This window comes from Urocitellus parryii, chromosome 9 (genome assembly GCF_045843805.1).
Source record: "Urocitellus parryii isolate mUroPar1 chromosome 9, mUroPar1.hap1, whole genome shotgun sequence".
NCBI classification, from domain to species: domain Eukaryota; kingdom Metazoa; phylum Chordata; class Mammalia; order Rodentia; family Sciuridae; genus Urocitellus; species Urocitellus parryii.
In genome coordinates this window covers 110,707,133-110,720,039 of record NC_135539.1, presented here as the reverse complement: position 1 = coordinate 110,720,039, position 12,907 = coordinate 110,707,133, and the positions used below count along the sequence as shown (strand labels likewise).

Below are 12,907 nucleotides of genomic sequence, written 5' to 3'. Positions count from 1 at the left end.
ATGCAAACCTGATTAAGTCACTCTCTTTAAAAAAAAATTTCAATGGCACGACATATCTGAATTCACCAATAATAAATCGATTCTTCATATTCATTTGTGCACTATGAATGTCCTTGAAACTCGGAGAGCAGGCATTTCCCTAGCTGACCCACCCACACGGATTCTTGCAAAGGCGAACAGTCGTGCAAGAGTGTGTGCTGACCAAGCTGCGATAAACCCCTGTCTTTGTCTGGAACCGCCCGCAGGTCCTCACACGTAAAATACAAGAGGGAGCTGAATCAGACTTTGATCTTGCACCTGGGTCCCTAAGGTAGCGAAACTCATCAAAAATAATGCGGAGTAAACAAGACCTCACCCAATAAGGGGAAGCTGTGGTCAAAAGCATTTTGTCGCGGAACCCCTCTGCCTTCCCCAGACTCTGGACGCGGAGCCCAACAATTGATGTCTCTCCGCGGCACTTTTCTTCATTTCCTTGGAGATCTCATCTGCTTTCTAGATCTGCCTGGGGAGAATGGGGGCCTCTTTTCCAAGAAGCCCAGAGCCTGTGGAGCCCCCAGCGCCCGATCTCGCTGTCCCCTGCGGAGGAGCCCTGCTGGCTGTCCTGATGCTGCTGGCTCTGCCGGCCGCCTGGGGTGAGACGCTGGTGGGCGTGGGGAGGCGCGGCGGGGACCGGGGAGGGGGCGAGGTAGCCCCGCAGCTGCAGGAATAGGGCCTGGCTGCTCTGGACGCGAGGTCCGAGGCGTGGCTGTAAGTGCACTTAGCGCAGGTGGGTCTGGGACCCCTCTGTGCACCCGAGCCCCTCCTTGCCTTTGGAGTGGAGATCCCACTCGCAGGGGGCTCGGTGGCACCCAGAGCAGAGGAGGGCCGGGAATGCTCAACCCGTGCTGCATGAAATTCCTTGCCTTTGTGTATTCAGAGCCTGGACTGGCAATAGTAGACTGTGGCGCTGATCCTAGTGAAAAGAAAGGATTGGAAATTCTACAAACCTGGTCCTAGTCCTCGAAACTTGAACTGTGAGGAAAGTTAATACTCCAGTCGGAGTCCGTTCCCTCATATGTAAATGGGGATATTGATATCATGGTGTTGCTACCCAAATGGCACGAAGTGTCGGGTGTCTATCACGGTGTCTGTCACTTAATTCATTTCTATCCGCCAACCCACTCCCTCTGCACTTGGCTCCCAAGGGCGTTTAAGCTAACTGTGCTAGGAGTACAGTTATCACCTGAAAACTGCCCTGCATCGAACTCTATTTACATCCTCACCCCAAATCAGCATCAATGGCAACACGCACTTAATTGAGCACCTAATTTAAGATCCTCCTATGCCAGGTGCCTGAGGCTAGAATAGCAAGTGAGCTCCAGATCGCAGTGTAACTACTTGCAGGTGGAAGGACAGCAGAGAGGTTTACATGTGCCATTTTAGTGATGTGTAGGCACAAAATAAAGCCTATTTTAACTATCATAGAGATTCTGAGGCCCCATCTTCCTTTCCTTCCTCTTAACTCTAAGTAGGTAAACATCTTCAATAGTAACTCTTCTCCTACTATTTATGTCCTCCCCAGAAATCTTCCTGGTTGCTTTGACTCACTGGCCAGAGTTGAAGTGACAATCTTGTCTATTTTTGTCCAGCCTCCTCCTGACAACTCAGGGTCTGCTCTTCTCCACCCACTAGATATTTTGCTTTCATTATTTGATTGTTTCTTGACTTCTGACTGCAACGACAACAACAACAAAACAAGTTTCCACAAACGATGTTGTTGATATTTTATCTCCCTGGACATCAGAAAGTAACTTTTCAGATGAACAGTTGTGATAAAACTTGAAATTGTGTTTTTAATAGTATGCCAAGTTAAATTAAGGAATGTGCTGTCAATGCTTGGAAATTTTTGTGGGTCTTGGAATCTGTCTGCCCCCTTCTTACTGGAATGTTATTATAGTTTGCTCGTGTTTATTAAGTTACCATTAAAACAATGCTGGACACTATTAATGGCAAAGAAAATATTTACTGAGGTTATCACAATAACCTCCAAAGGTGGCACCCTAAATTAAACTATCTAATAATTTGATTGCCAAAGTAATTTACATAGCATTTTGGAATTTAAAAGAAGTATAAGAAAAAGTTCTGCCTCTAAGGTGTATGCATATAGAAGTTGGTCTGCTTTTTCCAGGTTCTGCTAATTCCTAGCAGGGGACCTTGAGCCCAACACACAATTAACAACCCTAACCTCAATGTCCATGTGTATAAAAGGGGCATAATTGACATCAGGCTGAGAAGGTCATGGTGAAAATCAGATGAAACAATACATGTGACAGTGTTCTGTAACCCCCTCATGCAGAACTGAAAGTCCATGACTAAGAAGTCACACAAGAGAGCCTAAAAAGTACAGGATAATTAACAAAGGAGCGTTCTGGGTTCCAATGTCAGAAAAGATTGAGAAGCAGCAATTTGGCTTTAGCAGTACTTGAAGAACAAATCTAACAACAGGTTGTACAAGATGATTCCTGGGGATATGTATTTTTATATAAAAATAGCAGAGGTGTTTGGATTATTTTATTATTATAGGGTACTCATGATATTAATTTTAGTCAAAACAGACTTCAAACCAAGGAAAATGATGAGGGATAAAGGAATGATAAAAGGATCAGTTCTCCAAGAAGACATAACAATCTTTACAATGTGCGTGCTAACAACAGTGTCCAAATACATAAGACAAAACCTGACAGCACTGTGAGCAGGAACAGGTGAACCCACTATTATGGCTGGAGACTTCAAGCACTATATCTGAAATGGGCAGCTGTAGCAGGCAGAAAATCGATAAGGACATAATTGAATTCCACAGCATGCAGTCAATGCATGCAGTTGGCAATTATGGACCACTTCATCCGATGACAGCACAATGCACATTCTTCTCAAGTTCACATGGACCATTCATGGAGATAAACCACATTCAGGACCACAAAAGTAACAGGGTAGTTATGAGGACTGTGGTTAATACAGGGCGGGCTCTGGCGCCCTCTTCTGGTCTTCCTCTTGAGTCTTGTTCTGTTATCCCTAAGTTTAGATGCCAATTTGCCTTCTGTGCTTTGTGATTTCTTATGCTTAGATGAGTGGATTTATGGTTTATATTATCAAATTTTTCTAAAATAAACTTCACATTTTTACAAGTAATTTTTTAAAATATCCTGCACAGAAATACCAGGTAAAGATAATCCTAACAAGACCAACTCCAGCAAATAAAATGGCAGAGAAAACAGTCTCCTTTCCCATCCTCAAACACACACATATACACAGGGTTTTTAAGAATGGAATTAAGAACAAGAGATACCATCTGCCTAATTACAATGAACAAATATCAATAAAACCAAAAAATTCAGAAAGTATCATGAAGACTAGTTGAAAAGTAGCTTTGTATGCACTGTTAACAGTTAATGATCACTGTTAATGATATTTTGCCCTTTAGGTGTATTTAATGGTTATACTCACTCATCATGATTAACAAAGCCTTTAAAATATCTATTTCATCAGTATCACATTTCTTCAAAGTTTTATAGATAATTCATATAATGTATACTTTGTAAATTTGGGGTTTTTTTAAAGTGCATGCTATTTTTTTTAAACTTGTAGTTGCTCCAGCAAAACCTTTGTAGTGTCCTTCATTAAATAGTGGGATATGCAGAACAGGATCAAAGTGTACTCCAGATTGACAGCTGATATTGGAGTAAAGACACAGAAGTGACCATGAGTTAATTGTGCTTATAGCACAGGATGAATCAACCTGCCTTGAATGGAAGTTTTGAATCAAGAATATTTGAAAGTGGGCTGTGTCATCCAGAACAAAAACAAAATGAGATACCAATATACACCCATGAGAATGACTAAAATTAAGAAGACTGTACCAACTATTGGCAGTAAGTGAAATAAGTGAATTATTAGCCATTGTTCATTGGCAGATAAAAGAGTACAGCCACTTTGTAAATACTTAAAAAGTCAGGCACACACCTGTCACGTGACTTGGCATTTTCCTTCTAGATTTTTACCTAAGGGAAATGAAAGTTATATCCAAACAAAGACTTCTACATGGATTTTCATAGCGGTTTTACTTGTAATCACCAATTATTGGAAACAATTAAAATGTCTTTGAGCTAGTGAGTGGATAAACTAAATTGTTATATTCAGTTATATAATGGAACATTTCTCAGCAAGAAAAAGAAATAGTGTTTATACATGCAGCAACCTGGATGAATCTCAAGATGTGAAAGCTGGACCAAAGCAAAATAAAATCTGAGTAATGCATATATATGTAGTCCTATAAAATCAAACAAATCTGTAGTTTAAGGAAGCAGGTCAGAATTTACCTAGAGAAAGAGGTGGAGGGTGAGTTGCCAAGGTGCACACCTGTAAACCCAGTGACTCAGGAGGCTGAATCCAGAGGATCACAAGTTGAAGGCCAGACCTCAGCAACTTAGCAAAATCCTGTCTCAAACTAAAAAATAAAAAGGACTAAGGATCTAGCTCAGTGATAAAGTGTCTTTGGGTTCTATCTCCCCCCCCAAAAAAAAGGAAAAGCAAAAGAGAGAGAGAAGGAGGTGGAGAGATGGATGAATTATCAAGGGACATGAGGGAACTCTGCAGGGTGGGGAATGAGGTAGAAATATTTGTTCTCTTGATTTTGGTGATAATTTATTGATGCATCCATATGTCAAGTCATCAAATTGATGAGTACACTTACAAATGTTTAAAGGTATAAAATTTAAATTATGGCAGGTCTTGAGTTTAGGCAATGCATATTAATATATTTAATATAGGAAGTAGCCATAATTTGAGGTATTAATAATAAAGAAATGGAAACTAGATCAAGCTGTCTCTGCTGAAGACACATAAGTAGGGCTATTATGAAAGTTTTTATTTTGAGGAGCAGAAGGATACCAAGGATTAAGCTTAGGGGTACTCCACCACTGAGCCACACCCCTACTCCTATTTTGTATTTTATTTAGAGACAGGGTCTCACTGAGTTACTTAGTGCCTTGATTTTGTTGAGGCTGGCTTTGAACTCGAGATCCTCCTGCTTCAGCCTTCCAAGCTACTGGGATTACAGGTATGGTCCACCGCACCCGGCCAGTTTCCATTTTTATTATCACATATGGTATTCACATGTGCAACTCAGGTAAAACGTTTAGGTAATTAAAGAAAAAGAATATCTTTCCAAGAAAAATCCATGCAGTTTGCTATGCTGCATCAGAACTCGTTCTAGCCACTCCCTGGGGGCTTTTCTTTGACCTTCAACTTCACTCACCCACACTTTTGGCACCAGCAGCTGCCCTTGGAATTTCGTCCCTTGTCCAGCATCAGTGGATGAGACCAAGATCAACATTAGTTCCATCCTGCATGTAACTAGAGAAAAGGTGAAGACTTCATATGTGAAATCACAGAGACTGGTTTTCACTCAGTGGTTTTTAACTGTTTCTCACAGTGGTTTTTCTCAGGAACTGCTTTGCACTTGGTGGTTTTTGATTTTTTTTAACTGTTTTTCACAATGATTCTGAAAGTGCTGTTATCTATCAAATCATCTGTGAAGCTTTTACCAATCTAAACTTCAGGTTCTAACCTTTACCCAGTGGATCAGAGCTTCCAAGGTATTGTCTGCACTCTTGATGGTATTTTAAGTTTTATAGGTAATTCATTGTTTATTAGTTCATGGCGACAAATATGCACTGAGTGCTTGTAATGGGGTGATGAGCACAAGAACGAGACACTCAGAGAAATAAAAGGCATATGGTCTCTTACCTTCCTGTTATCCATCTCTGATGTCCATGAACACAACTAAACACTTTTAAAAGCGCATCAATTTTAAAAGCACAATAAAGTATTATTGATATAATGGGCCACATAAAGAGTCTGAGTAGGAAATTATGGAGTGGAGTAGAAAGAGTAGTTTAGATTTCAGATTTCTGAGAGGATCGGGGAAGGCTGTGATAAGGAAGTGTCACTTTTGCAGAGACCTGGAGGAAGAGCGGAAGTTAGAGTGAAAAGCTTCTCACAGGGAAGGACCCTCATAGACAGGGAAAAAGTAGTTTCAGGAAACCAAGAGAAAGGGTTACAGCTCAGAAAGAGGATAGAAAGGCATAAGATGAAGCAAGAAACAGACAAAGGCACCTTTGTTGAATCATTGCTGGTTTAATTCAGAAAATGTGTGATGACGGATACAGGATATCTAGTGGTGGGTAAAAATAATTAAGGAATCTGAACATTCTTAGGGCATCCTCTTTGCTTAAGTAGAAGTGCAGGCTTGGTCCCCCATTCTGATTAAAGCCATAATCAACAGGAAAAAGCAACTTGAGGAATTCTGGTGTCCGTCAGTGGTCCTGCAGGAGGTGAGGTGAGGTGCAGACAGTGTATCCTAGGCAGGCGTTTAACCACTGAGCCACATCCCCAGCCCTCTTTATTTATACTTTATTTTGAGACAGGGTCTTGCTAAGTTGCTCAGGGACTCACTAAGTTGCTGAGACTCGCCTTGAACTTTCGATCCTCCTGGCTCAGCCTCTGGAGCCCGCTGGGATTATAGGCATGCACCACTGCACCCAGTGAAAATAAACTCTTGGAAGCAAAACATGTCCACCTTAGCAGGAAAAAATGCATTATCATTCTCCCTTTTCTATGAATAATAATGTTTATCAAGGGCCTTTTTAGTAGCCTTTTTAGTGACACTACTAAATGCACAGTATAAACTATCATTGATCCTCTCAGCAAAACTGCTAGGTAAATATTACCATCCCCTTTAAGAAGATCAAGTTGAGGTCCTAAAAATCCAACAACTTGTCTAAGACCTCATAGCTAGAGAGGAGGACACACTGGGTTCAAAGCCAGGCCTCTGTGAATATGAAGTTTTTTGTTTTGTTTTTTAAATTGTTGTTCTATTTATTTGTACAAAGCATTAGGGTTCATTTTAACATCATTATAAAAGCATACAATACAATTTGCTCTAATTCAGTCCCCAGTAGTTCTCTTTTCCCTCCTTTTCTCCCTTTTCCTGTTATCTCTACTATACTAATCTTTCTGCCATTTACTTTTAGTTTTTTTTAGTTACTTCCTTGTTGACATACATAATGGTGAGACTCACTGTGGTATATTCATCAGTGTCCTTAGGAAAGTTAGATCAGATTCACTCCATTATTCTTCCCTTACCCCATCTTTCTTCCTTCCCCCTTAAACCCTTTTCTTCTACTCCACTGATCTTTCTTCTATTTGGATGGAATCCCCCACACACACCTTCCTCTTTTTAATTTTTTTTTCTTTTTCCTTATTTCGGATTAGTTTCCACATATCAGCTTTCTAGGTCTGGCTTATTTCACTTCGCATGATAGTCTTCAGTTCCATACATTTACTTAAAAAAAATGCCATAATTTCATTCTTCTTTGTGGCTTAGTAATATTCCATTGTGTATATATACTTTATATCCTTTATCCATTCATCTGTTGAAGAGCACCTAGGTTAATTTCATAGCTTGGTTATTGTGACTTGTGCTGCTCTAAATATTTGTATGGCTGCATCCCTATAGTACACTAATTTTAGATCTTTGGGGTATACATCATGAAGTGGGGTAGGATCATATGGTGGTTCCATTCTTATTTTTTTGAGGAATCTCCATTCTGCTTTCCAGAGTGATTGCACTAATTTGCACTTCCACCAACAATATATCAGTGTACCTTCTTCCCCACATCCTCACCAACACTTGCTATTATTTGTATTCTTGATAATTGCCATTAACTGAAGTGAGATGAAATCTCAATGTAGTTTTGATTTGGGATGTGAAATTTTTAACACTCTATCATTTGCATTCGTTTCCTATTGGTACTATAACAAAAGACCACAAACTTCATGGCGTAAAACAACAGAAATTTTCCATCTTTGCAAACCTACCATTCTGGATGCTGCAGCAAACTCACAGGGGCCCTTTGGAAGATTTTAAATTTTCAGTGGCAATAGCAGTTCTTGACATCTCTTGGACACTGTGTAAACCACAAACTCCTAGCCAAGAGTAGCTCCTGCTTTCAACATAGATCATACTAGGTTCCTCTTGATGATGTCAGATCTTCATAAAGCTTGGTTTTTAGAAATTGTTGTAATAAAGAATAAGTGCCCCTTGAAAATCCATGTGGAATGGGAAATAAAATCACATTTCCAATCTGATTCCAAAGTTTGAGAAGTTATGCTGGGCCCAACATCCCATTATTAAATAATGGTGATGGACCTGACACTTAAGTTGTTTGAACATACTTATATACTAAATAGTACTATATGTTTTTTTAAAATTAGGAATGCTATAAAAAAAATTACTGAGACTCTGAGGGTTCTGGAGAACCCTCTGACATATGTCTGAGAACCTCTGACATAATGAATTAACAGTAAAAACTACACTATCTGAATAAAAGAGAGAGAATACATGTTCGGATACAGAATGAATGTATATAAAAGGATGGAAAACATAGCATTGCAAATGCAAACCCAAATAAGGCTCAATTAGCAAATGTGGCAGTATGAGAATCTTGTCTTTAAATTATCATTATGTGTTTACATTTAAAATATTTATTAATATACAAGGGATTAAATTTACCATTTTGTTATTTCTTCTTAAATTCGTCTCACCAATAAAGTAGACCGAGTAGAATTGGAAGAAAGATTTATTAGTAGAAATAGGGTTATTTTATTATGATGAAGGGTTGATCTTCCACAAAATACAGCAATTCAATTTTTATGACCTAATAACATAACCTTAAAATATATAAAATAAAAGATGGATAAAATTAGAAGGAGAAATAGACAAATGTATAATAAGTTGGAATTTTTTATTTTATTTTTTTAATTTTTCTTTTACTGGAGATTGAACCCAGGGGCACTTACTTAACCACTAAGCCACATCCCGAGTCCTGTTTTTGAATTTTATTTAGAGATAGGGTTTGGCCAAGTTGCTTAGGGATTTATTAAATTGCTTCAGCTGGCTTTGAACTTAGGATCCTCCTGCCTCAGCCTCCCAAACCACTGGTATTACAGGCAAGTTGGAATATTTTAACACAACTCTTTTAGCATCTGATAGAATAAGAAAATCTTCCCAAATCAAGAAGTGTCTCAAAAACTTGAATAATTATGATAAACAGGTCAGGCCTTACTGACATGCCCAAATTCCTGGGCCATTACTGTGGTACACATTTTTTTACAAGTTCATGTTCTACAGTTGCTTCAGCTGACCACATGCTGAACCATAAAACAAGACTCAATTTCAAGAACAGCTAATAAATACATGACTTTAAAAATTCCTCAAATGTTCATAAATTATGCAAAACACTTACAAATAAACCTTGACTCAATGAAGAAATCACAATGGCAATTATCCAATATTTTGAACTGAAAAAAAAAGCAACACATTAAGGTTTGTAGAATATAGTCAATCTACACCTAAAAAAAATTAATAGTCTAAAATGCTAATTTTAGAAACTCTTATAAACTGAAAATTTTTAAACTCTCAGTAACCATTTCAAGAAATGACTTTGAAAAAATAACAGCAAATAAATCCAAAGTAAAAATTAAAATAAGAGCAGAATCAATAAAACCAAAGTTATTTCTTTGAAGATTAATACAAATGTCCTCTGGCCTCAATCGACCCTTCAAAAGTCAAATTAATTAGTGGAACTGTGGGAGGAAAAGAAATTTTAAAAAGAAAGAAGATTTCCAAAGCTAAAGTAAAAGGATAATATTTTTCCCACAGATATTTCTTCTTGATTATTTTGATTCTAAATGACATTTTTATTGCCATGACTTAATCTGGTAGGCCTTAGGGGAGATAGTTAAGACTAGTATTTAATTCAGAACATACATCAGAAGACATATGCTTTCACACAGTAGAATGAAGGGGACATAACTTTCCTATGTACATATATGAGTACGCGACCAGTGTAGATCCACAGCATGTACAACCACAAGAATGGGATCCTAATTAGAAAAAGTTATACTCCATGTATGTCTAACATGTCGAAATACACTCTACCATTATGTATATCTAAAAAGAACAAATTAAAAAAAGAAAATATATGCTTTCACAAAGTGAAGTACAGCTTTAGTAGTTGAGTTTTGTCTATTTTCCCTTTGGTAACCGACTTTCAACATTGTTAACTCCTACTGAGGGCAAGAGAAGGGTCTTCTATGCCCACTGGATCTGGGGATGCCTCCAAAAGCGAGGATGATTGGTGAAATGCATGAAGCATCTCGTTACAGGATTAGAAAGATAAGGGAGTTGGGCTGGATGAAACCCAAGCTCAGGCACTTTCTGATTGACTAAAACTTGAAGCTGGGAATTGGATTTCTTTTTCTATGAGAGACTTTTTTAGTGGGTGGATACTGATAAAGTATTTTAAAATCTCCTTTCGAAGATTCCTACTAAAAGAATGGATCTCTTGCCATTATCAAAGTGTTCTTTTTCTTCTCCAATCGCATCTATAAAGTATATGGAGAGAAAGAGGAAATGGAGTAGAAGTTCCTCATTAACTTGGATGTTGCCGTGGTCTTGAACTCCAGGTCAATGCAAGGCCCCAGAGTGGTTTCCATTTGCCAAGCCTGAAAGTCCAACTGATGAATCTGTGTTTCCCGTCGGGACTCCTTTGAAGTATGAATGTCGCCCTGGTTATATCAAGAGACGGTTTAATATCATTTGCCAAGAAAACTCAGTCTGGACAAATGCTGAAGACAAGTGTAAACGTGAGTAACTTGAATGGACATTTCTTTGGGTCAGTCAAACATTTGTAAGGTCTGATTCAGTCTGTTCAAATCTTGAAACTAAGATGCATATGACTTCATAACTTTGCCCAAGGTACAGTACCTGTAAGTTATTCTTGTAGAGTATGTCTCCTGGCTCCTTTGAGTTCTTGGCACCTCTATTATAAGTTCATTTCATGAAAAGTGATCATCACAAGGAGGAGGGAGGGAAAAATTCCTATTCACCAGGGGTGTCCTACTTTCACAACCACAGCTAAGTAGTAATTGATTCTGAAGGAAAGAATAACTAGGAGATGAGAAGATCCCAGGCTCTGAGGCCTGTATTACTCTGGCTGAATTACAGAGTTGTGATACTTTGATATTAAATGAAGCATACATGTCTCTGAGAGCCACAGTGTAGGGATAAGAAAGAATTGAAAGGGGGGGGGTCCTTTTCAAAATGATGCTTACCTGGTGGCTGAGCCTAAGGTAACCTGGTAAGTTTCCTCAAAGTGGCAAAATCTATAGAGTCATCATAATTACATATGCTCTACAGTCAGCTATAGTCAGGTTGGGACTTATTTTTTAATGTTATTGGTGCTTTATACTTATACATCATGTGGGGTTCCTTGTGACATATCCATATATGCACATAACATCATTCATTCCCTAGTACCTCCCTTTCCTTCCCCCTCTCCCTTCCCCTGCTTCCCCATTCTCTGCTCTTTTGGTCTTTTTATTTATTAACATGTGCATATTTCTTCATTGGTGCATTGTGATTATAACTAAAAGTGGTGGGTTAGATCCACCAAGGATCATTGTCACTAACTATTCCACTGCTTAATAATTATTCAGAAGAACCGAAATCAGCACACCACAGGGACACATGCATTCCACATGCATATCCCAGTGCAGTTCACAAGATCCAAGTTATGGATCAGCATTGCTGTCCATCAATAGACGAATGAATAAAGAAAATAAGGTGGGGAGACACAATGGAGTTCTATTCAACCATAAAGAAGAATAAAATTATATCACTTGTGGGTACATGGGTGGAACTGGAGAAAATCATGCTAAGTGAAATAAGCCAGACTCAGAAAGTCAAGGTTCAAATACTTTCCTTCATATGCAAAGCTAGAGAGAAAAAAGAGTAATAATAAAAAGGGAGTATCTCAGGAAAATGATATGGAGATCAAGGAAGGACAAGGGAAGGGCAAGAGGAAGAACTGTAGAATAAAATTGATCAAGTTAAGCTATATGCATGTGTAGATATACCATAGGTTGGAACTTTATATGCTAAAAAAAAGGTTCAGATTACTTTACCTGGCTCTAAAATTCTGTTTCCTTCCCATAGGTAAAACATGTAAAAATCCTTCAGATCCTTTGAATGGCATGGTGCATGTAGAGTCAGACACACAATTTGGATCCAGAATTACTTATACTTGTAATACGGGGTGAGTTGAGAGCAATAATTCTTAGTTCAAGAGTTCACAAAAAGCAAAACCACCTTCAGGTCACATCTCAGAAAGAGCAACTTTTTGGTCTTAAAAGACTTAGACATATGTATTCATCTCCTGATTCAAATAAACAAAGGTATGACAGAATTAAGGAGAAATGTGTATCCTGGCTGGAAACCAGGACAGTTCATATGTTGGACAGCTTTCCATGACTATGATAAATTAGGAGATAATCAACTTAAAAGAAGGAAAGGTTTATTTTGACTCATGGTTTCAGCAGTCTCTATGCATGTTTAGTTGGCTCCATCCCTTTGGGCATGTGGTTAGCAACCCTAAACCAGAGTAGATATTATTGGAAGAAAGGGAGAGAAGAAATATGAATGGTAACAATGCTATTGGTTTGTTAGGGATGCCATAAAAAAGTGCCACAAAATGTTTGGCTTAAGAACAACCGAAATTTTGGGAATTCTGTTCCGGAGATTAGAATCCCAAATCAGATGTTAGCAGGACTGTGCTTCTTCTGAAGCCTCCAGAGGAGAAATCTTCCATGTCTCTTCCAGCTTCCAGGCCTTTCTGGGCATGGGTAGCATCACACCAGTTTCTAATGACCATACGTGCCCATCTTCCCTGTGTCTGTCTTCATGTGGAATTCTCCCCTCAGTGCATATTTATGTCTAATGTTCTCTCTTTTTAATAGAACACCAGTG

The 12,907-nt window shown here is 38.6% G+C and overlaps 1 protein-coding gene across 1 annotated transcript in view; it reads left to right on the top strand.

Annotated features, from left to right (window-relative positions):
* Positions 1–511: 511 nt before the first annotated feature.
* Positions 512–12,907, top strand: part of Cr1 (complement C3b/C4b receptor 1 (Knops blood group)) — a 68,090-nt gene continuing 55,694 nt past the window's right edge. Inside the window, exons 1-3 of the mRNA XM_077802939.1 lie at positions 512–632; positions 10,567–10,746; positions 12,098–12,197. Coding sequence (XP_077659065.1) covers positions 512–632; positions 10,567–10,746; positions 12,098–12,197 — 401 coding nt within the window. The remainder of the gene's footprint in view (positions 633–10,566; positions 10,747–12,097; positions 12,198–12,907) is intronic.